General features: G+C 49.8%; 1 protein-coding gene across 3 annotated transcripts in view; it reads right to left on the reverse strand.

Annotated features, from left to right (window-relative positions):
• SATB2 (SATB homeobox 2) overlaps nt 1-8,205 on the reverse strand; it is a 204,823-nt gene extending 196,618 nt beyond the window's left edge. Inside the window, exons 1-2 of one of the 3 annotated variants that reach the window (XM_004378197.2) lie at nt 5,007-5,764; nt 3,583-3,810 (exon numbers count right to left, since the gene is read on the reverse strand). In XM_004378197.2, coding sequence (XP_004378254.1) covers nt 3,583-3,751 — 169 coding nt within the window. In that variant the 5' untranslated portion in view covers nt 3,752-3,810; nt 5,007-5,764. Of the gene's footprint in view, nt 1-3,582; nt 3,811-5,006; nt 5,765-8,123 lie in introns of those variants that run through there. The other 2 variants (XM_004378196.1, XM_004378198.1) reach the window with 2 other exon arrangements.
• Between the last annotated feature and the right edge of the window lie 16,905 nt (nt 8,206-25,110).

The raw sequence follows: 25,110 nt of genomic DNA on the forward strand, positions 1-25,110 counted from the left end.
GCTAACAGCAGTTTAAAAAAAAAAAAAAAAAAAGATCATCTGATTCTTATTTTTGTCATCCTTAATAATCTTTTATTTTTCTAAACTTCAAATAGATCTCTAAGTTTTAATCAACGATTTCACAAATATGAATTTCCCCACCATTAATCATCCTTTTTCAAAATCTTTATGGAGTGAATTACTAGCTGAGAGGGGATGCCAATTCTAGTAAGTGAATGTTACCCAGCAGGGATATAAAGCTGTCAACACCACACTGCTCTTGCTTGCTGTAAACTCTCTCCCAGGCTTCATATGTTTTTTAAAGAGATATTAGTCTATTTTTTCTTTTCTTGAGGACCTTCTATAAAAGCTGACTGTCATACACATCTGAGCACTTATATTTTATTACATACGTGCTTTAAAACACATAGCTTAGATACGGGCAAAAACATCCTAGAAAGTGTTAGAAAGACAAAGCAAAGCTGATCTAGTTTCTAATACACTCTTCTCAAGCTAACCACACTGTAAACAATGCACTAACTTTTAAATCTCTTATTAAAACAATCTTGAGACCATGACAGTATATCTACTACCTCTACTAGTTAAATCTGGATACTAAAATAATGTCCTGTCTTTATAAACACTTAGCTCTGATCAAAAAACATATCAAACTCTCTCTCCCCAAAAAAGCAGAATAACAGCAACAGAATTTACTGTTGCAACCAATGCATTCAGAAACATTTATTCATCTCACTGCTTATCAAAATCAGGAAGAGAAACCCCATTTTATTGGGGCAACTAATTTATTTAATGATTTTTCCCATTTTTAGAGGAAGAGCTTCTAAGAGGACTGCTAAATATTAACAAATACATACTCCCAAATTTTGAGCTCTATATTTGAAATATATTTTATTATAGCCATCTTTACAACATTGACAAGACTATAATATACCTAAAAATGGTAATAAGTGATGCAGAGCTACACATATTTTTGTAATTGTCCATACTTGATATATTGACTATATTCCTTCATAAAGAAAATGTAAACAAAAGGATGTAGGGTGATAGAAACAGAATTCATTTTATGTCTAGCCTACATTCTAAAAAAAGTCTTTCAATTATAAAGTACCTCTAACTAGAAATATATTTAAAATGCTTTTTTTTAATTTAGAAAGTATACATTTTTAAAGGCTTTGCTTTTCTCCAATCTATATATATGATTAAAAGTTACCAAAAAATGAAATTAAACTCTTCATGTACATTTGGAAATATATAACTTATAAAAACTTATATATAAACTTGAATCCACAAAATAATTACTATCATTCAATAAGAAAGCTTTGTACTATCAATATTTTATATTCTAAGTTGTTGTGTTTTGAAGTTTTATAAATCAATTAAATCTCTTTCCAATCTATTACGCTATTCAGAGTAAAACGTCTATTAAAAAATTTTTTAAACTCATCATATACAAATTATTTTACCCATTTTACTATTAAATACTATAAATGGTACATATCGAGACAAAATAACATCATCTTTATTTTCAGTTTGGGAAGCAGCTAAGACCTTTGATATCACTAAATTAAGGCTCAGAGAAAGTGACTATGGCAGTTTATTAAAACCTATTATTCCTCACCAAGACTTAATAATTTTAGTTTATATCAAATTTACAATAAGTGATCAAATGTAAATTATAGTCCCAGAAAATCTGAAAAGCTACCACTAATTTATACTAAAGGAGTCCCTGGTCAACAGAATAAGGCAGTTAAATCACACAGATCTATGTGACAGATCTACTGAATTCTGTTTCTATCACCCTACATCCTTTTGTTTAAATTTTCTTTATGAAGCAATATAATTAATATAATAAGTATGGACAATTACAAAAATATGTGCAGCTCTGCATTTGTCCCCTATATCACATAAAACTGCTTTAGTGAAGCACAGTTGTTAACATTGCATTCTAAAATGTTTGGAGACTTTTTTACATTTAACGAATTTTATTAGGTCTTCAGAAAGAGACCCAAATTTTAAGTCCAAGTTTTTTCTTTACACATAAGGCCACTTTGAGGACACATCTCCAACGATTTCTGAAATTTTTTCAACTGAACATTATCAGCACTTCCATACCATCTCATGACTGGGTCCACCATATTCACTACATATTTTTCTCTCTTAAAAAATTCTAAAAGATTACTCAAAAAGTCCGAAACTATTCTCATCTTGGTACAACACATTAATAAAACCTTCTTTTAAAAAGTGAGTCACAGAACCATCCAATTCCCTTTTGTTTCATTAAAGTATACTTTCAAGTCCCTAAAATTGAAGAGACACAAGCCACAATCTATTGCTGATTTTTTTTTTTAAGTTTAAATATTAGGGCGATGAAGATTTCTCAGGGAAGATGATTAATTAATGCAAGGAACTAAGGCAAACCATCCTCAATGTCTACCACAAAGAAACAGTAATAGCAAAATAAGTGGGAAAAAAAAACACGCTAATTTACAACATGTATATTTTAACTCTTTAAAAAGGAGTGAACATTTAGAATTAAGCACTGATTTAGAAATACTCACTATGGGCGCTTAGAACATGGGAGTGGGAGCTTATCAAAGTTTTGCCAGGATTTTTTTTCATTTCAGGCAGGCTAGTATAGTTATATTAAATAGACTACTAGTGAAAATATTAGGGAACAAACTTAAAAGTAAAAAAACAAAAATTAAACCAGTGATTTCTCCCAAACACACAAAAAATTGCATGCAATGTAGAGCTGTGCATTTTATATGTAAAAAACAACTAAGCAAATGTAAGTAAACTCCAAAATATTTTAATATTTAAATTTATCTTGTTCTTTAATTTATAAAATTACTCTTCCTAACCACTTTAAAAGAAAGCAGTTGTTTAAGTAGTAAAAACTACAGTAAGATTTTCTTTAAATAATATTGCATTCTTGAAGAGGGAAACAGCATGCTTACTGGCTGCTATTTTTACCTGTTTGTAAATGGTAACAAAGTTACACATGCATATTGCTTTAAACTTTATAAACAGTTGTAGTAATAAATCCTCTAAAGACCTGATAATGTTTTTTTTTTTTTTTTATTTCTCACTTGAAATGTAGCAGAAAATATTCCCAGTTGTTACTCACTTATCTTGAAAGACTGTCTCAACTACAAAATAACACCAACATTCTTGTTCATGTACTGGCCTGAGCATTAATGACTATTTCATAGAAACGAACACACCTAAACTTCATCTCTCCAACAGATTCTGTGAGGCAAGGCAAAAGAGTTAAATCACTAAAAAGCTCTCTAGGAAAATCTAGAAACAGTTAGCTGGCTGTGACATAAACCTGCCAACACCTCAGCACACAGTGGCAAAGTGCCCAAAAAATGCCACCCTCTGGGTAAACCACTTTCTCGTCTTAACTCGAGATGAAGCTACTAGTTGCAGATGAGAGGCGACGGGGGCATTATTTGGCAACCTGGAATTCACTTCCTGTAATCCTACACCGCGACAGTGCCTAATCAACCTGAACCCTGACACCCGGGCCATTATCACCCGGCCGCGGGCTGCGCGCGCCTCCCTGCTCGGGGCTGTTACCTCCCACGGCCTTGGCCACGGCGCCGTTGGGCCTCCCGCGGGCTCCCATGGGGCTGCCGTTCTGCTCCAGCCGGGCCACCTTCACCGGGGGAGGCCCCTTGACATCGGGGCTGCCGCTCCGCCGGTCGGGGCTGTCCCGCAGACACGGGCTCTCGCTCCGCCGCTCCATGCTGCTCCGACTCGGAGACAAAGTTCCCACCGGCAGGTCGCAATAAAACGCGCAGGGACCTAGGGAGGGGGCGGGGTGGGGGGAAGGAAGGGGGAGGGAAAAAAAAGAGGGAAAACCGCTCACACACGTGATAGACGTTCAGGCCAGTGGCAGAGCGCTGCACCACCGCCACACAAAATTCCTCCCACGATGCCCACCGGGCCTGAGCCGGGCAGCGGGTCCCAACCTTACCCTGGGCGACCCGAAAGGAGTTGGCCCTCGGTGGCGTGACCCCGGTGGGCCCCCAGGGACGCCCAGAAGTGGCCCATTCATGGGGACGGAGTTGGCATAAACCGTTCCCGAGTTCCCTAGTGCGACATCCTAGCCGTCTGGGGGTCAGGGTTGAGGAAGAAGTGAACTTCAGAAAAAGACAGCTCCCCCACTCGGGGAGGGAGTGGGGGGACTACACAACTCCATAGAAACCGAATTGACCACAGAATGAATGCAGGGCGAATGGCGCATCAAGAACCAAAGGCTGAGCTAAGGGATCCCTGAATCCCCGCTTTTTACCTTCACGGAGCAAGTCCTGAAACACACACACTTCGCACAAAATCAGTCTTAATTCCGTGTTAATAAGCATTCCAAAACACTTTGAGCTATTTATCAGAATAACCTCCATCACAAGAGCGGGGACTACAATCGTTATTGTTTTGGAAAGTTCTTATCTTCATCTGATGCTGAGTGTTTTGGTTTTTTTTTTTTTTAACAAATCTCTTCAGCATAAAACGTAAAAGCAAAGCGCATTTAAATTCTTGGGTGCAGGAACAGCCTTCATCAACCTCAGTATTAAAATCGCTCCCCAAAGTTTCCCTGTGGGTCTCTTGGGTTGCAGCGCTCTCCTCGCCGAACACGCAGGGTCTTGGGGGTGGGAGGTACGGGGGGGGGGAACACCTGATGAAACGGCGCTCGCGTCGCCGTGACATCCCCGAGAAGCAGGAACCGGGCACAACAAAGTGCGCTGGGGATCCTCGCGGGCGCTCTCGCCGCAGGAGCAGCGGCGTCGCCAAAGGCCAAGGAGACAAGGTGGGGTGGCAGAGGGAAGGTGAGAGGGATGCGGAGATGCAGAGACGCAGGGGGCGGGCTGCGGGCACCGACTGCGCCCCGCCATTCCCGGCTGCCGGGCCGGAGAGGGGAGAGCCGCGGAAAGGGGACTCAGGCGACCCGGGGCTTCCTCGCACTTCAGAGCGCGGCGCGAGCCCTGGCAACGCGTACTTACTGCTCACGGTCTGTCTGTAACTTGGCTGGCTGGGGCTCTGTCCATGGAGCAAAAGTAGAGAATCCAGGGTGGAAAGTTTCTGGTGCTTTGACTTGCAGTGTTCTCCTAGTCTTCCTTTCTCTTCACTCCGTCCCCTTTCCTCTCCCCCAGGTCCTAACGTTTAAGGTCCTGGGTCAGGGAGTCTTCTTCTTGTGCGGAGATGGTTGTTATGATGATGATGATGGGGAGGGAGGGGGAGGAGGAGGAGAGGGAAAGGAGGGCTCCTCCAAAGGGGCACCCGAGCGAGCGGGGGAGGGGATGGCGGAGGAGGGGGGAGAGAGAAGGAGGCTGAAGACCGCCTTGTCACACCTTCGGAAAGGAGATCGGTTTTGGAGAGAAAGGGCTGAGAATCGGGAGGCGGCGGCGGCGGGCCGGGACTGCGGCTTAGTAGGGCCGCTAGCTCCGGAGGAGGGGCGGCCGGAGCCGCGGGGCTGGTGCCACCGAAAGCCGGGAAGGCGCCAGGACTGGGACCACGCGCGGGAGAGAGCGCGGCGGCCGCCAGAGCTGTCACCTCTAGCCTCTCCCCTCTCGGCCGCCGCCGCCAGCAGCCAGAGCCGGACTCACTGACAAGCCGCAGAGAAAGACACACTGAGAGGGAGATGATTATTAGTTGCGTTGAGTCATCAGGCAAAGTGAGTCCTTTTGGGTTGTCCTCGGTTTCCGATTTCTCCCCCTCCCCCTTTCCGTCCCCAGATCTAGCGCCTTCAAAATAATAATTTGGAGTGGGGGTAGGGGAAGTCTTTGGGTTATTTTCGGGATGGGGGTGGTGGGGGACAGATCTAATCCCAAGCCAGACTGGTCCACCGCAATCAAGGAGGGGAGTGGGGGGCCGGGAGGAGGGCTGGGGAGGTTGCGGGGGGGAAGGGAGCCCCGCCTGGCAGGAAATTAAACATCAATCAATCAATCGCTGCGAGCGCGGCGACCCAACAGCGGCTGGGCTGCGGAGCAGGCAGAGGGACAGCCGACGGGCGGGTGAGAGGCAGGAGGAGGGAGGAGGAGGAAGGGGTGAGTTGGCGGTGGGAGCAGGGTGGCGAGGACCGTGCACGCCAGGCGGCAGAGGACCGATGGCAGAGGACGGAGTGCTGCCGGAGACGGTGGCTGCGACCGGCGGGCGGGTGTGCCTGGGCGCCGGGCCCGGGGTCTGGTCCTCCTCGCGGCGGGTCCAGGGCGCGGCCGCTTCTCCTAGCCCTTAGGTGCGCTTGTCCCGGCGCGGAGGCGGCGGCGACAAGGCAGGCACTGGGTGCCGAGTCTCCCGGCAGACCCACGCGCAGGCGGTGGCCGCGGCTGCCTCGGCTCCCGGCTCTGCTAACTGCGTCGAGTACTTTCGACTTTGGAGATAGGAAGGCGATCGCCTCCCCCACCCACCGCCTCCGCCCACCCCCCCAACGCCTCCGCCCCTCGGAGCAACTTTTCCCGGTGCCTGCGAGCTCCCCCTCGGCGCGGAGCCCGCCGTCCGGGCCCGCCGAGCCGCCGCGCTCCGCGCCGCCGGGTACGCAGGGAAGGCCGCTTTTTCCCTCACAGCGGGCACAACCGCGGGTCCGGAACAATAGCCGAGGTGTCCCGAACGGCGGGAGCATGAGCACTGCCCTCCTGGCTGCGGGTGGCACCGGAGAGGGGTCTGCGTGGGGGACGCAGGGCGAGGGGCATCCCTGGATTGCGTCCCTGAAGCGCTCTCAGCGCCGGAGACATCGCGAGCAGAACAGCCTGGGCCGCTCGGAGGCCGTAGCGCAGTGGCAGCATTGACAGTAGGGTTGCCTGTCCTCGGGCTGCGGGGCTGGGGCTCCGGAGACCCCAAGTGACTCGGGCCCTGGGCTGCAGGCGCAGACAGAACTGTGCTCTGAGGACCCGGCCTCCCCGCCCCGGGGGAGGCCGCGCGGGGGCGTCCCCAGTAGATTCCGCAGAGGCGCAACTGAACCACAAACTTTTGCCGACTCCCGCGGCCGCGGCCGCGGCCGCCTGCAGCCAGGCTCTGGCCGCGGCGCTCATTTAAGGTGGCGCAGGCTCTAGCCTAGCAGGCTATGCTCCGGCCGAGTTTTTGTCCCAGCGGTCCGGCTTGGCCGCCGGGCCTCCTTAAGGAGCCGCACGTGGGCCAGAGCCGCCGTCCCTGCGAGACGCCTAGGGCGCCGGCGGACACAAGCGGCTGGGACCTGGGGCAAGAAGATGTGGGCCAGTTCCCGTCGACCATGAGGCCGGCGAGGTCCACTCAACTGGTGGCGCCTCCCATTTCTCCTGCACACCTAGGCGCTCTTTCCTAATCCCCGGGACCCCAAGGATTCCCCTCTATCTCGTTTCCCGAGCCGCCAGTCCCCCTTAAGAAGCGTTGACTGTACGGCGGCGCCAGAGGGCCAAACTAAGTTCGGTTTCGGGAAACGCGCTCCGGGGGGCAACTCTGGAAATTCCGGCCCAGAACTAGGACGGCGGGAAGCCTCGTTCGCGGAGCTTGCCCGAGATCAAGCCGAGATCCACTCGCCGCACCTACCCGGTGGACGGCTTGCGCGCAGCCATCCCCTCAAAAAGCAGGGGGACTGAGAGGCCGGGGAATTTCTGGATGAGAAAGGGTCCCAGAAGCAAAACCTGCTCCCCAGCCTGTCTCGGCGCCCAGATCCGAGTGAACCCCGCACCCAGGCGCCGCCCACCAAGTTCCAAAAGAGCCCGAGGCGGCCTGGGAGGCGGCGGGAGGCTGGCCGAGTAAGGGAGCGAGCAGGATAGTAAACCTTCGGGGAGCCACCCTGGGGATTTAGGCAGCTCTTCACTTTCGCTATTTTTCTTTCCCAAACCCTATTTTGCCCCAAACAAACGGGTTAGAGGAAATAGAACAATTCGAAGTCGCTGAGGGCAAAGAAACTCAAGTAAATCAACCCGTGGCAGTAGCTAAAAAGGTTTTTGGCTGCGGAGAAACAAACTGTAAGTTCTATCGACAAACTTTCTTTTATCTGTAACATCACGTCGAAATAGGAAGGGGGGTGGTGGCAAAAACCAACTGCCACTGTCAAACTTCGAGCCCCTTTTCAAAATGGTGAAAGGCGCATTTCTTATTAATTTCTTAACAACGATTAATAATGCTGTTTCTTTCCTTACCTTGATGTTGAACTGCGGAATCCTCCTCCGGATCAATGTCCAGGAACTTAGAAGAACTGGTGATATTAGGACTTCAGTACTTCTGGAAAAAAATGTAAATGGTTTAGCCAGAATCTTTCCTGTCTGATTCGTCACTATTATTATATCTGATGATGCGGATGGTTGGAGCGATTCAATCCTAAGCCATTAATGAGCTATTTTATAAACACCACTGTCTGAAAATCTTCATTTACATTTTGCGAAGATCACTTTGCTAACCTCAAAGGCTTGTGTCGACAGCATGATTATGAGACTTCAGTTACACTCTTATAAACAACACAGCCGTGTTGTTAATCGGTTAATATTTTATAAAGTTAAATATTTTATTATGTTTTGAGGGAACTATTGATTCTAAATTACTAAACCCCTGAGAAGGACGATTTAAATAAAGTGTACAATTAAGTGTACATGGTGATTAGTTTTTTCAGATTCTGCACTCTTTTAAATTCATTGATTTTCTCTTTTATTGGAACTTCCTCGTGTCCCTTTTTTTATAGTGAACAAACGTATCATCTGGGGCAAAAAAAGGCTCAAATTATTTAAAAGTGGCTTTAACATAGAGGCAGATGTAAAACATAACTACCAGAAATACAGTTTGAATGTTTCTAGAGTTACGTTTAGTAACACAGTTTACGAATTTCTTTCAATTCAAAAAAAGAGAATCCTAGGAAATTTTGTGATGTATGCCCGGCTGTGTTATTTCCTTGAGTTTTGTCCCTAATAAAGGCCTTTTCTGTTTCAAATTACATACGCTTTTTACTGGACAATTTTTGTATTGACCTTATTTCTACTAAAGTAAGCTATTATTTCCAGCATGTTCAGGAAGAGATATTTTGAATAACATTTTTTTAAATCTTTCACTAGGATTTTTCTACTTTTAAGGCAGTAAATAAATAATTATGATGATGATTCAAAATTTTTGTTGGTTTAGCTTTGTGTTCCCAAGTTGTTTATTCCCAAATATTTTCGAAACAAAATTACACAAGAATTGGTTTTAATTACTTTTGTCTTTTTAAAAAAAATACTTTGATCCAAAACGCATTTTTTCGCATTACCGTGGTAGTTTGTCCCGTTGCTCAAAAGCATAAAGTTCACATTTGGGGGACATTTTTATCCCTCAGCTTGCTTCTCACTGACATTTTAATCGGGAATCTGCGCAGACTTTTTCCCCTTGTTCCCCCACCCCCGATTTTTTTCTTATATCACTTAGTCAGAGGTCGCCTGTCTTTCATAATCACACTGAGATTTGTTATTTTAAAAATCAACGGATCTTCATATACTGGGCTTAAACGTGCATGGTTTTTCTTATTTACGTGTCTTCCCCTTTTCTCTCTCTCATCAGGCCTCCTTTCTCATATGGCCTGCACTTTCAATGACAACACTTCCTGATTTTTCTTTCTTTTAAGATCGAGGCTTTGCCTTGGCGGCTTCCGATCCTCGTCAGACCCCTTTCCCGGACGCTCGCTGCGGACGGCCTAGGCCTGACTGCTCAGGCGTAGGGTACGGGGTGCCGGGAGAGGGACGCCGGCTCTCGGCCAGTCACCTCGGCCTCTGAAGGCCCAACAAACTTTCCACCGGATCCCCGGCTTTCAAGCCCGGTCATCCAAGCAAAGGGGTCCTCCTGGCCGTGCGCTGCCCTCTTAGGGAACACTGGAAAGTTGTGCGGCGTCTTGCCTCCAATCAACGCCTTAGACGGCTCCTGGGAACCGATGCAAGGCTGCCTCACCGCGCCCCCGCCCCGGGCTTGCCCTGTCGGGGACAGGAGGAGGGCAGGAGGGAAGCGTTCCTCTCAAATGAAGCCCACACCAGCCCTGAAGCCAATTTCCGCGGCGGACTGTCGGTGCAGAGTAGACGGCCAACACGTTCGCGGGCCGCTTAACTGCACCAGGCTTGGACTGGAAATTGGCAGCGCCAAGGGGATAAGGGCTCGGGGCCAGAACGCGCGCAGAAAAACAGGTCGACTGTGGGGCGCGAGCCCTAGCAGAGTCTGGGGACTGCCCGAGCGCGCGCAGGGGGTGGGGGGCGGAGGCGAGGGCCACCTACTTCGTAATCGGTCCGCCTTCCTCCTTGGCATCTGAGCGGGGCAACCCCAACCCGCGCCCGGCAAAGATCGATTGCCCCTTCTGCCCCCGCTTCTCCCGGGCCTGGGCGGGGGCCAAGGGGTCAGGAAGCCGTCGGGCCGCCGCAGGTCAGGGCGGTGGAGGACCTGCTACCGTCGGCGAACTAGGCAGCCCCTTCGGCCTGGACGCAGAGCTCCGTCCCGGGGAGACAACTGATTGGACAAGGGTAGTGGGCAACTAGTCCACGCTAGGTGGTGAGCCAAGCACCCCGAAGGCCGGAGCGTTGGGGCTCAGCGGAAGGGACATTGCAGAGGCCGGGAGGGCGGGAGGGGAGGCGCAAAGGGCGGCCTAGGAGCTGCCTCCAGAGAAGAGGGGGAGCCTTCTGTACCCGGGTCCCAGGTGTAGGGGGTGGGAGAGGGCGTCGGGGGTGGGCCCTGCCTGCCCAGCGGAAGGAAAGCTAGCGGAGCAAGGGGGGTCGTTGGGTGGAGGTCTAGGTGTGCATTAGCTGAGGCCCGGGCTGGGAGGCCCCAGAAGGCAAAGGGCCTGCAGGCTCTGAGCACTCCGCAGGCAACACATAGTAACACCCCCAGGGCTCCCGGGTCCCTTCATTAGAGTCAAGAGCTTAATAGTTGGATCTCTTTCTCCGGCAGCAGCGAGAGAATGACTGCCTTGGCTAATCTAATTTATTTATAGAAATGGACTTTAAACGACTGGGTAACAAAGCAAAGGGGGAGAGAAAACGAAACCCCAAAGTGACCGCCGCTCCCTCCCGCCCCCACCCCGACGCTGCCGGGATGGGAGCCGGGAGTCCGTCTCGCGATCCGCTGCGTCTCCTTTTCAGAAACATCGGGCGTGGCGGAGGGGTTCGGTCCTGTCTATAACACTCCCTGCACAGTGGTGTGGACAACTTCACGGCCTCGACTCGTCCTTACGGCCTTGTCACCTCCGAGCCCAGGTGACCGCCGGGGCCCCGGCCCGGAGGCTAGGCGTCCTCTCCCGACAGCGCCACCGCGTGGGCTGCGAGGCCGCGGGCTCAGCCCGCCGCGCTCCGGAGCCGGCCCTTCCTTGTCGCTTCCAGTCCTCAGGTTAAGAATGCGGCGGGGACCGAGCAGGGCCGTGCTCGGGTAGCAGCGAGATCAACCAACACAGAGGATGCTCCCCGCGCGCGCAAAATGCCGGCGCCCGCAGTCGGCCCCAACCCCTTTAATGAAAAGAACATCTGGAATGGCCAGGCTGCGGCCCCCACTCGCACCCTAAACTCCAGTAGGCAGGCCAGACTGCGCCGTGAAATCTGGGCCCACCCTTAGCCAGAGCGGGCGGGCCCAAGCAGCAGGTCCGAAGTGGCACACGCCGGAGAGGTTCCAGAGAGGTCTTCGCACTGAACCTGAACCACACCTAATAGGGCGAGAAATCCGCCTCCGGGCCCGACCACCCGGGCTTCTGAAGTGGCCGAAAGTCCCGGCCATTGTACTGGAGTTGAGGATGAGGATGAGGCGGGGAGCGGGTCTATCCTGCGGCCCAGTTCCGTCAGGCGGAGCGGAGAACCGAGAGGGCTCTCTGCGCGGGTGCCTCGCTTCTTCTCTCGGTCGCATGAAGCCCTCCTCTCAGTCGGTCAAGGCTTGACCCCCAGGCTAAGGCCCAGATGGCAGTGACAGTGGCAATCCCGCACTCAGTAACTGTCCATCCCACGAGGCCTTCCCTCTGGGCCCTTCCCCAAGCCCAGCGGGGCTGGGCATCACCTCGCGCTGCCCCCGCCGCAGGCCAGGACTTGACGGCCCCCATTTTGGGTTTAGAGAACTTCACTGGGTAGGTTGGGGCTTATTTTAAATAAATTCAATTGTCCACACACGTGCGCGCACACACACAAATTATGCGACTGGCGGCTATTGAAAGGGACAGCCACCCAGAAAGGTGTAAATTCACCCTGTCCAACCCAATTACAAACTCCCAACCCCCCACCCCCACTCCAACAAAACGGGTGAGCTTGAGATGCCTAAGCTGTCCCTCGTCCGGCGGCCACCGACCGCACCCTTGCAGGGCGCCGGGCTCGCGGCGCCAACACGCGCGCTGCGCCGCCGAGGCTGCTGGGCGAGTGCCCAAGGCGCCCAAGGTGGAGCTGCGTGGCCCGCCAGCTAAGCTCCGTCGCTCGCGTCTGCGGGTCCTGCTCGCCCACACTCTTCATTGTTAGCTGTGACCTGTCCGTTTCTAAAATGTGATATCCCGAGACCTACCCTAGGTCACGCGGAGCTTTCTCCAAGCGTGCAAGCGTGCCAGGCCCGGCACCCCTGTTAAGTGGCTCACCTCAGCTCGCTGCGCCTGCCTTCGCCCCCGGTGCCCAGCACAGAGCGAGGATCCGTGGGTCAGTGCACTGACGCTGGCCGCTCACCTTCAGGAGCCGACAGAGGGTGCCTGCGGCGTCGCTCGTCCAGCCCTGGGGCTAATTTAAATAACTAATAAGCTCAGAGAAATTTTACGACGGAAACTTTTCCTTTTAGTATCAATAAAGCCTAGTAATTGGGTTTGTTGGTTACCTAGGCTCGAGTTTCCCAGTCTCTCTCTCTCTCTCTCTCTCATTCAGAGAGGCAACGTTTTCAAAAACCGGCAACTGTGTGTGCGTTTGTGCGGGGTGTGCGAGTGTGAGTGTGTCAAAGAGGTTGTTTGTTTCAAAAGTCCTTCGACTGGAGAACAATCATTATTGTCGCTCTGTGCTTAGAGTTTTGAAAGGTGAATTGTTGTTATTTCAGAGGAGAAAAATGGTAACAACAATTCAAGTCTCACGATACAAATATAATATAAAGGGGGCTTCTAAAGATTTTCCCTTTGGATGTGATAGAAAGACGTTGGCAGTGCTTCCCTAATAGTTCGCGTTTTTATTAACTTCCACTACATTTTGACTTCAATTCACGGGCTGTAGTGATATCTGTTGTTCTCAGTAAGGATTTTACACTATAATACATTCTAAATTTTATTTTGATTTTCTTATCTTTTAGAAGTATGCTCTTAATCTTATAGCATTTTCCCACCTGGGAACTGTGCCTCAATCTAAAATACTGAAGACCTTTCAGGAATAACTGCAGATTAGCCTTTTCGTTAGTGTCCGCCGAGTTGTTGGCACATGTATAAAATGTCGGAAATCTAGAGGCAATCTAAGTGTATTTCTCTCTCCACACCGGTAGTTTATTTCTGTTCTATACAAGCAAAAGGCACCTTTTAAAGGACTCTTTAGAAAAGCACAATGCTAAAATTTGCCTGAACTTAAATTCTCCACCAGAAACAAGTAATATAACTAGAAGCTTGCGAATGTCAGCCTAACGAAATGAATGTTTCTGAATCAGATTGTTGTTGCAACCAGATACTAAATAGTCAATGAAAAGAGATGGGAATTCAAGTTTGCAAACCGAGAGAAAATAAGCCGGCTCCTGAACTTACCAGGAACACACCCAAACCTGTGCGCTCCCCATCTGCAGTGTTTATACATTCCTTTCCATTTTTAGTTAAGAAGTTGCTGGGTTTCCCTTAGTTCATCTGGTTTTAGCCTGTAAGACCCAAAAATCAGCGGAGGGTTGTCTCTGCCTGGGACCCAAGTAGCCTTCCAGAGGCCCAGAGTTATTGGGAGACATACCCGTTTTTTTGCACCTTCCAGGAGGAGAAGGGCGTCTCTCCGACCATTCCCAGCGCTGCCACTTCCCAACCCCTCCACCCCCGCGGACAGTGGGCACCCAAGGGCCTAACCCGCCTCTTCCGCCCTTTCGAGATTGCCCACCACCCTACGTCCGCATTTGGCTGCAGCGGGAGCCAATCTTGAGGTGCGAGAGTATACTGCCCATTTCCCGCTTTCGGAGAGGGCTATAGACAACCAGTCTTCCAGTCTGCTCCAACCCTTCACGTTGCCCTCTTCCGGCTCCTAATGTCCGGCTGCTGCGGCTACGTGGGCGCCCAAGGCGGCCGCCTCTCGCCCCCTAAACTGGCCAAGCCGAGCGAGGACTTGTCCTCCCGGCGCAGTCCTCTGGTTGCCAGAAGTCTAGACCAGTGTTAGGGAAAGATGGAAGTACTGGGAAGGGACGTGCAGGGCCCAGCAGGGTAACTCAGAGCTGCAGCGGTGGACACCTCAGCCTTCCCAAACGACCAGGGGCCTCCTCAACCCTTCCACTACTCAGGACCCGCGACTCCCACCCCTGCGTTTCTGGTCCCTGGCACAGCTACTCTGGGAAGCCAAGGATGTTTCCTGGCTTTTATCCCACTCCACTCCTATTACCCCTATGCTATGCCATGTTTTGGTTTCAGTTCAGCTGTTTTCTTAGGACATGGAAATCCATTTCTTCTTCTTCTTCTTTTTTTTTTTTGTCTTTGCCTCACCCGCGTTATTGTTCTTTTTTTTTTAAGTGGCCCCTATGTGATCTACCAGCCCCTGTGTTGTCTCCCAGAGCTCTATGTGCAAGAGCGAGAAGTGATTTGTCTGTTTATAGCAAGTTTAATTAAGACAGTTATGTGCCGTGAACTCTTTGGGCTCCAGTCAATGCACTTTGATTTGGAAAGTCAAATAGAATCACATCTTACACGTGCGGGGCCCTGGCCAGTCTGGGAACAGACGCTGCTGTCTGTCTACACTGGTCTCACTGGACTGGGCAGTCCCCTGCAGAGCTGTCCTCCCTGCTTGTGTCCGGCGACCTTCTCCAATCGGATCTTCTGGCCAAACGGAGGCCTTCTTGGTAAGGGCATGAAGGGCTGGACGCCTAGAGTGGCCCAAGTGGTGAAGGAGCCAGGGGCCCGACTTCTGCGGACAGGCTTGCCGGAGGCCCTGCCCTCCCCAGCCAGAGGCTTTAAACCCTCTGTTCCCTCTGCCCTAATCCCAGCTGGGGAGGCGAGTGTCTCCCTTTCCCAGTTGTGTATCCAGTAGCGCCTTCCTCCCCTCTCCAACTCTTAGCTTAAGGTGCTGTGCTGCTGCCGAAGCGTTTTTCTAATTTGTCATTATTGGAAACCTCAGGCAATTGGAGTGTAAAACTTCAAGGGCTTCCAGGGATGCTCTGACTTCAGACACTCAGTGAAAAGGGGGGAGGGGGATAGTATGAAGGCGGGGCAGAGGGACAGCCACAGACGCCCCTGTGTGCTCTGTGTGCTCTGTGTGCTCTCAAGGACTTTCCTCTCTCTGCAGCCAGGTTGCAGTGGTTCGCCCAATTGTCCATCCTTCCCTCCCCTCTCCCCAGCTTTCGGAAGTATCTGCTCCTTATTCTTGCGCTCTCGGAAAGGAAAAGGGGGCGGGCGGTTGGGTCAAGGTCACTCAGCCCGTCACTCACGTCGGCCCAGGGCTCAGGGCGGTGTGGCCTTCAATTCGCGCTGTAATGCATCTGGGGCGTGCGCACCTCCACTGCTTCTCTCTAACCCCACCCTAGCCCCCAGGGCCAACGCCCGGGTTGCCGCGAACCCGCAGACTTGCCACCAACTTCATCATATCACCTATAATCGCCCCCCTCGGTTTTCAGTAGACTTGGAATCCAACAAAAGTATCCCTTATCTTTCTTTTTTTTAGGAATTGGAGTGCCAGAAACATTCTTTGCGAGCCTGCGGGCGGGGTGGGGGTGGTGCTATCGGGGGTTCGGAGGAGTTGTCCCCTAAAGCTGCTGGGAGCGGCTGCCTTCGCTGTCGCCGAGGCCTTGTCAGAATTTGCTCTGGTGGGCAGGGTGCCCTGCTCCTGCCGCGCCCCCCATGGCCTCTTGCAAATGGGATAGCAAGACTGGGGTGGGTGGGTTGAGTTATCCGCCCCCTGTCGGTTTTTATTTCTGTGGAAGACTGACCCCGATACCAGAAGGGTGCAGCCATTGACCCCAAAGTGGCCAGTGACTCACCCTTTCCCCAAATAAATCAGGCCGCGGGGAGGGGACAGTCGGGAATTAGTTCTGGCAGAGTGACCTGGCAGGGACTTTTGGGGGTCCCGGCTCTCAACTGAGGCTCTGCAACCCCTCTCGCTTGTGCATCCTATTCGGGTTTTATTTTTTTTGGGGGGGGGGAGGGGGCGCTGGTGCCGTCTCCGCCTCCCGGCGTAGGGCTCCTGTGTAGACCCAGTGGATGGAAAGGTGAATCGGCTCCATAGCGGAGGGGTCTGAGAAGCAGCTGTCTTAGTTACCTTATCTGTGGGCAGTTGGTCCCCCCCCCCCCCGACACACACACACACCACCCTCTCCGTGGCCCGCCTCCGGGCAGGAGTGAAGTGGCCCGGGAGACCCGCCAGCAGCCCCCGCCCGTCAGGCGAAGTTCGGGCCCTGGCAATCTCTGCACTTTGTCATCACGCCCAAGGATTTGACATTCGCAATTATCTGCAAATACCCTGATCGGTTTGTATATGAAACACTTTTTTTCCTGCCTTAAGGTTGGAATCTGGTAAGTTTCAGACAAGTGGTTGCGGGGGAGGTGACCCGAGGGACCGCGGGGGACCGGCCTGGTGAACCCGACTCAGCACGGCGGGCCTCGGCAAGGGAACCAGTCGGCGTCCCCCTGCCCCTTGGCCCCGCTTTGAGGAAAAGCCGTGCACTGCGGAGGCAGGGAAGGACCCGGGCCGCGACCCTCGGGTCTCCTTTTGAAAGGAGCGCCCCCTAATTCCTGCGAGAGGGAGGTCAATGGGGAAACCGGGATCCTATCCGAGGCAAGGCACCGAGGTTAATCATCTTGATAACCAGAAAGGGCGCTTTCCTGCTTGGTCGCCATCACCGAGAATGTCAGTCACCAGCTCTCGGCCCCGCCGCAGGATTACCTGCCCCAGGGAGCCCTCTGCTCCGGGCCACCTTCGTCTGCCGTCTGCGGGAAGTAAACTGAGTTATCGCTCCAAAGAGGCGAGTTTCCCTCTGACCCTCCTCCACGCTTCCCTCTCATGGGTCCTAAATCCAGGAGGGCAGTGCCATCCGGACCGCTCACGACTCCTACATTGCAGCTCCGGGCTTCCTGCCCATTACAGCTAATCTACTGAAAAATAGAAAAATTGAGGGGGAGGAGGGAGTGGAGAGGGATAGGGGACGATGAAGAAACGAGATTCCTTGTCTAACTGGTCTGCCTCCTCGGAAGCCTGACCCTGGCCCCTGGCAGAACCCACGCACCGGAGGCCGGCCAGTGCCGGCGCGAGGTGCACACGGCCTGGGCGCCCCGGGCTGGGTTCCAGAGCCAGCTCGCCTAGCCGAGCTCCTTCGCAACCTGCACAAACTCAACTTCAAAAAGAAACGCCGAGCCCTTTAGCTAAGGCCCTTCCCCTTGCCTTTTACACGTATTACTCACATTTCCCTGGAAAATGGAGGAGGGGTTAGAGGAAGGTGTGTGTAGGGTATTGCAACATCTACACAAAAAAAAAAAAGAAAAGAAAAAGTTTGGAAAGTCTGTCTATGTAATGCCCAAATGCCAGATCACTGGCGTGTTCTGAGAAGAAAGAGAGCTGAGGAAAGCAGGTGGGAGCAGAATCCCCCTCGCTTCCCACCTCCACCCTGGGGACCCGGCCAGTCACCCGGGATGGCCACCTACAGTGCGCATGACTGGGAGGACGCCAGCTCTCGGGTCTCCTGCTCGGCCCTGGCGAGCAAGGAAGCGCGAACAGCTCGAGAAGGTCATTACCTTCTCCCGTGGCGCCCTTGACCCACGAGAGCACCATACAGGCAGAGGCGGTTTCTCCCTTCCTGGGTCGCAGCCTCGAGGGTCAGCCTCCCTTTCCCCTGATTCCCTGGAATTCGGTCCACAGTTGGAGCCTGTCTGCGGACACCGACCTGGGTCCCTAGGTTAGGCCCCACCTCGGTCGTGAGTGCTAAGGTAGGCCACAGACCGCTCCGAGGCGGCAGGGTTTCTGCCAGGATCAGGGGGTCGCGACCTCGGCCGCTCCGGGCGCGGTCGGGTTACACCAACTGCATCTCGAGCTTAGCGCAGAACGGCCCTCGGCCTGCGGAGAAAGTGGCGCGAGCAAGAAGCCGCTGATGGGGGCCTACAGTTAAGTTAAACCTCCATCTCCTTTTTCCTTTTTTTTCCCACGCTCATATTCTTGGTAGGTAGGTAGACAACCTCTATATTCCAACGGATTCTTCTACATAAAACGCCCCGAGGATTGGTCTAGGCTCTCCAAATTCGGCTTTCTAGGGAATGTTCTTCAGTATTCTGTTCCCCCGCCCATCCACCCCACCTATGAGTTCCCCAGGCAGCGCCGTCTTTGGCGAATTTCTGGCTGTCGGGGCCTAGCAGAGTGTGCATCGCGATAACCTGCACTCCTGAACCCCGGGGCGTGCTGGAGACTCTGAGCACGTGCTGGATCCTCGCACTTAGAAACGAATTCGTACCCTTGTCTTTCACGCCAAAGGGCTCTGCCTTTTGGGCGCTGCTGGGACCTGAGAACCGAATGAGAAGACCCAAAGAGAGGGCTGGGGGCTGAGGATCCTCCGCTCACCTCAGTCATTGACTTCAGAACCTCGAAGGCCCCAATTAACTACCGGTTGTGCCAGAGTTGGCGGGTGCAAAGTGGGTGCGCACCGCGGAGGCGCTCGTTCCCGGGGTCCGGGTCTCCGAGGGCATCCGGGGTCAGGGTAGGCTGTGCAGACTACCTGCGGCGCGTGCCGAGCCGGGGCCAGCAGAGGGGCGCAGTGTAACGGGGATGACGGGTCACCTCCCCAGGGATTGGCCCGGACTTTGTTGGTAACTTAAGAAGCGCCTCTGAACTCGGGGAGTGCGTGTTGGGCACCTCCCCGACCCCAGCCCCTGGCTCGGTCCCGGGCCTCGCATACTCCCCTCCACTCCCCACCGCCCCACGGCCCCGCCCGCCAGTGGCGCGCGGCTGGCACTGGGTTTACAGAGCCGCGGTTTCAGATGTTTATTCGCGGCTAATTGCTTGTGCAGGAAAATGCTCGTTACCCGGGCGGAGCGCTTCCGCTCTGAGCCGGCTGGCCCAACCGGCCACAGCTCGCTCAACCCACCCGCGAAGCCACGAGGGAACCGGCGGCGGGGAGGCGGCCGTGCTACTCCGGGCCGGGCCACCGGCGCTGCCCGGAACTCTCGGTAGGGGGAGCCGCCGCGGGCGCTAGACCCTCCCGAGACCGGGCCCCAGCTCGGCCAGGCAGCCAGCGTCAACTAGGACGCGGAGCGCGGGCGGCCTCCTCACCTGCCTTCCAGGTGCGCGGTGCGAGCAGAGAAGGGCACACAGGGCCCAACCCGCTCCTGATTCCGGGCGTTGCAGAACAAAGAAGATAGCTGAGAAATGAGTATTTTCGTTAGGTCCAAATAAAAACCAAAAACCAAATCTGTTGCCGTCGAGTCGATTCCAACTCACAGGACACAGTTAAACTGACCCATAGGGTTTCCAAGGAGCAACTGGTGGATTTGAACTGCCAACCCTTTGGTTCGCAGCCAAACGCTTAACCACTGCACCACCAGGGCTCCTTAGAGCTGAGAAAATTTGTAAATGAGGAGATCATCTCGTTTATCCACATCCAAGGAGAAAAAATACGGAGAACTGCTCTTTGTTTCACGAATTTTGAGCCTTATTTAAAATCTTTTAGGTGACCTAATCCCTTTCTAGTGTGTTTTCCAATTCATTTATTTCCAGGAGCTTCAAATGGTCCCAGCACAAAACAGGCGCTCAGATGAGACCTGCTGTCTTTGCTGCAGAAATGTTACCAACAGATTCTCTTCTTCTCTGACTCCATAGCTTATGGAAGCTTTCATTTCAAGGTACAACCAATGTTTAGAGAGCAACATTAATCCAGAGTCTGGAGGAGCAGTTACCTGGGCTCTGGACCTACAGATCACCCTTTTGTACCCAGTGGGGCAGCACACCTGTGTTGAGGGGCCAAGGACTTTCTGGTCAATACTCCCACTGATAAAAGACTGCAAGACCTCCTTATACATAAATTCACCCTTCCCAAAGGAGCCCACAACTCATAACAGCTCTCCTAATGCCAAATCATCAAAGCCTCTTCAAAGAATCACAAAAGTAGGGAATTTCAAATTTGGAAGGAACGTTAAAGACCAGCTAGTCTAAGAGTTTTTGTTTACTAGTGAGAAACCTGAGCAGAGTAGAAGCAAAAAATCCCACTCCAGTGGGGAATCCCTTGAGCTGAGATGAACTCTTCTGATCCTCGGTCTAGTACATTTTTTACTACAGGGCACTAGAACTGCATTTTACTGTTGTCATTATCACCGTAATTGTTATTATGTTCCCACATATTTTAAATTTCTTAGTAAGGCACTATTTTTAATACTATTGTAATAATAACAAAACCTGGAAGGTCTGTGTAAAAAGACTACTACAGTTGGCTCAAAGGGAGGCTGTATTTCAGAAATTAAGTTACATATAACTTTGAAGTATTTGGGAAAAGACCTAACAAAAAACAGTTGCATTGTTTTATCTCAATTTAAGAACATTGGGTACATGCAAATATATGAATGAATGAACAAAACAGAATAAAAAGGCAGGATTATTGATATAAAAGCACTTTTCCAAGTTGTGTAGTTTTTCTCCAAAAAGATGTAACAGTGCATTTATGTGTTTGTTTATAGATTTTAAGTGTTAAAGTCTGGTGTTATTTTAAAGACCAAGAGTAGTGAATATACACATTTCTACAATCAGATGTGAAAAATAAAATCTGATATCTAAAATGTTGATTTAGAAACACTAGGGGAAAATTTTTGAATGAAATATTACGGGATAAACCTAGAAAACATCACCTGTTGGCTTAATAATAAACCCTGGGATGTAAGTGATATTTTTATCTATCTTTCCATAATTATCTTTTCTTTTGTTTTTTTGAATTTGTTAAGGTCAAGACAAAAATTATTACTTACAAGGACACGCCACTAATCCTTTCTGTTTTCTTGTTCACAAAGGCAAAGAGATACATTATCAATTGGAAACAGCTCAGTCTCTTTCCGTAACTAATGTCTAGTCTTCAGCAAATGGTGTTGTGATGTCATTGAAATGGGTATTGGACAAGGTACCAATTGATTTATTGATTTTCCTTCTTCAAAGGCCTCTGGGAATTGGGGAGAAAAGGGAAAAGCAAAGGTTGGCTGAGATGTGCAATACTTATTCTATCACACACGCACAAAAATTACATTTGGCTGATAAAATTGACAATTCAGAAGAATTGCTTACAGAAATTCATAATGGTATGATACATCGAGATACTCAACTGATCAACCTGCCTTCCCCCACTGTGTCATCTTACTTGCTCGTCCAGTTTCTACCTTTCAGAGGTCAGAAAACACCAAGTTTTCAGTTAGCCCGCAGCAATACAAGCAGAAGGAAAAGAGGGGGTTGCCAGGGAAGGGGACAGAATACACACTCTTACTTCAAACACACAATTCCATAAACCCTAAACTAGAGACCTACAAGTTTGGCAGCATCCTTCAAGACTAGCACTTGCTGTGAATCTTACAAGGGATCTCCAGTGGTCCATGGGCTGGATCGACTTCCCACCTGGGGGGGTCTCTGAGAGTTTCTTGTGGCCTAAACCTGTGATGGTTCACAGCAGACTCATGTCAATAAAGAAAATAAGGCTGCTCTGATTGTCTTTGGTTTTTTAAGAGAGAATTTCAAAGCAGGACTCCTTTCAGCCTCCATCACTGAACCAGTTTTTGAGGAGAAAGACTTTTAATTCAAGTTCTGTTAAATATGCTAACTAAACCACCCAGAGAAACTATGCATTGTAACATCTGCCTAGGAATTACCACACACAACAGTTATCTACAGCAAAGCTGAAAATGTATGAATAAAAACAAACCTCAGACTTCCTCTCCCTTGGCACTCCGTATGCGTGAACTGCATTACATAACCGGGAAGATTTACCATAATGCATTCTAAGCACAACTGCATATTAGCTACTTTGTTTTTCCTGTTTCCTATCCCTACTCCATGAAGAATTGAATATCTTTGCCTTCCAGAACTTTTCTATTCATTTAGCTCAATCCTCTGGGTTTAGCACCATGATCTAGGAAATCCCTACTCACCAGGGCAAGTCGACTTTTCTCTGCCTTGTGTCTGTTGGAAGAAGCGGAAGTGTATGGTGAAGAGAGATATCCCCCACTAGGAGAAGGGCGTGCTTTCAGAACATGTGGTTCATTTTACCCCATGCATGCCCCCCCCCCCTCCCCCCGCTTTGAGGCTAGATTCTAGGCAATCCCTTCTCCAGGAGAAGGAAAGATCTGCAACATTGTCTGCACCCCTCTCTACGCACCCCAGGGAAGGCTGGTGGTGAAGAAGATGTTGTGTAGGGAAGTGTGATGAAGGCGGAAGGAGACCTATGACCACCTTTAAGAGGTTATGTCAGTGTACACTAGTGCTCCAGGAATACACTGACATAACCTCTTAAATTTAATAAATGATTAAATTTATTTAAACACTAGTACCCATCTTCCTGTAATGTAACTTTAATGGCTATTAAGGTTTCTTAAAATTTCTATACATACTGGGAGAATGCAACATTATGCCTCAGGATTTTAAAACTACAGGGTAAGTAAATTCTGTCTTGCCACTTACCAGCTGTGTAAACTTGGGGAGGTTAACTTAACTCTCTGAGCCTCAGTTTCCTTATCTGTCAAATGGGCATAATGCCAACAGCTATCTCATGAAATTGTGATGATTAACTGAAATACTCCATGTAAGTTGTTTAGCACAATTCAAACAGTTCCTGGCATGTAGTAAAAATGCAGTAAATGTTATATTATTATGATGTGAGAATGGCTGATCCAATGGTTGTCTCTCCACCCCCATTTTAAATCACACTGTAAATTACTGAATGTAACAAGAAGTTGAAGACTGGTCCCATTGTTCTTTTAGATTCATTTTTTCTTGGACAAAATAACTCAAAGAATCCTATTACTTCATCATCAACAAACTTTTTTTCTGAATTTTATTAAGCATCTCTCCAGCACCCTTTCTTCTCCTATTCCAGAGGTTCCTCAGCTAGACGGGGTGGACAGAGGTAAGCAGGACTATCTGTGAGAGGCCATTTCAAAGTCTTTGATGGAAGGCTGTGTTCAGGCATGTAGATTTTCATTATACAGTTCCATAGATGTGACATTATGTTGGCTCAGGGTAGAGAAAAAGAGACTTAGAGACTGTGTCCTCTGGTCATGATTCTTGTTACAAAGACATGGGTGTTCTACCAAATGGGTAAGAAGACCTTCAGCTTACTGAGAAACATCTCTCTCACTCTTCTGCATTAAACTTGTACTGTGACCAATACTGTTTTGTTTGGTGTTGACAAAAATATAAAACATTGTTATTCCCTTCCCTATTACTGTGAACTGGTTTTATGAAAAAAAGAAAAAGAAAAGAAAAAAAAAAAAAAGGTTACACCTTACAGGTTGGGCCATGTTCTCCATCCAGTTTATAAATTCCCAGGCTGTTCTCATTATGATCAGATTTTTCTCTGGGCTGTGTTCTTCTAGCTGTTTTAAAAGCCTACCAGCCCCGGGAGGGAGCAGTGAAAAAGCAGATGCATTCAGGGAGCAGAGATGCCAGGCCACTCTCTCCACTTACCTGAAAGACCAAACTCAAAACCAGGGAACTCTGCATGAAGCCTCAAAGGAGATGACTCTCCAGCCTTTAGCAAAAGCAGAACAGATTGTAGGAGTTACAGTTAAAGACCCACTTCCTCCCTCCTACTGCTCTGCCTCTCTTCTCCTGAGGATTTCTCAAAGTCCACATGCTAAGCCAAATCAGCTGCCTGCCTGCTTTTTCTACACCTGGCCTACAATTGCCTTTGACTTGAGATATAGATATTAAAGTGCAAGGAATTGGGAGACCCAGGAACAGAGCTTCAGAAGGGAAACACCCAAGGCGCTGTTCTGTCTGGTTCTGTCTTTGAGTTAATGCTTTGTCCTTTGTGATCTCTGCCTAGATGTTTACATCAGTTTGAAACATTCAGACAATAAAATTTCAATGACTTTCTAGGCTCTGTTCACTCCCACAAACCAAACAGAAAGGATTGCTTTTTACCAATCAATACTATTATACTGCAACTCAAGAGAAGACGCCAAGCTGGGAACCCTGTCCCAAAGTGAGAACCGTCAGGCCCTTCTAGACCAATTGGGTTATTGAACACTAAAGCCCAACCACAGAGTCTGAATTAGCAACTCAGTCACTCTTTCCCTTCCCACCTGTAAAACAGCCATTTGTTTTTATTGTGTTTATGTTCAGCCCTGGGGGAAGGGAGAAGAAAAAGAAAAATGGGATGAATCTGTGTGGGGAATCACCACCAAACTGGATTGACTGAAAGGTTCGGGCCTCTGCTGACATTCGGGACCTCAAAACACAGGTCACAAGATTCAATTCAGTTCAGCGACTATATGGAGAATCTATTAATTCATTCCGTTTATCGCTCACCTATCTTCTATCTTAAGGAATAATGAAAATATCAACCACAAACATAATAGCTATGAATGGTATAAGCACTTACCATGCATCATCTCATTCAATTCTCACAACAATACTATGAGATAGGTACTATGACTATCCTCATTTCACAGAGAAGAAGGAGTTCAGAGAGGGTAGTTGGTGCAAGGTCACACAGCCAATTAGGGGTAGAGCTTAACTAGCAGATCACAGCTACTCAGATTTTCTATCTAATTCTGTCATTAATTTAATAATAAGAGGTCAGGGATGAATTTTTATGCACGTGGCTTCATGTAAAGGTACCATTTAGCCATCATTTTGGAGTGTGTTTGTGAGCCAGGAACTGCCCCAGGCACATCAAAAAATATATCATGTGCACCCTCTAAGAGCTTACAGTCTGAGATCAACTCTAGTATGCCCACATCCTGCTTGACCACACAGAATAAATATATGAGTAAGCAAACAGAGATTTTATAGACCATATGCACTCAGACATGAGTTCATGTTGTGAAGTGACAACTGCCAAGAGAGCAGGCCT

Source organism: Trichechus manatus, unplaced genomic scaffold (assembly GCF_000243295.1).
Source record: "Trichechus manatus latirostris isolate Lorelei unplaced genomic scaffold, TriManLat1.0 scaffold00056, whole genome shotgun sequence".
NCBI lineage: Eukaryota > Metazoa > Chordata > Mammalia > Sirenia > Trichechidae > Trichechus > Trichechus manatus.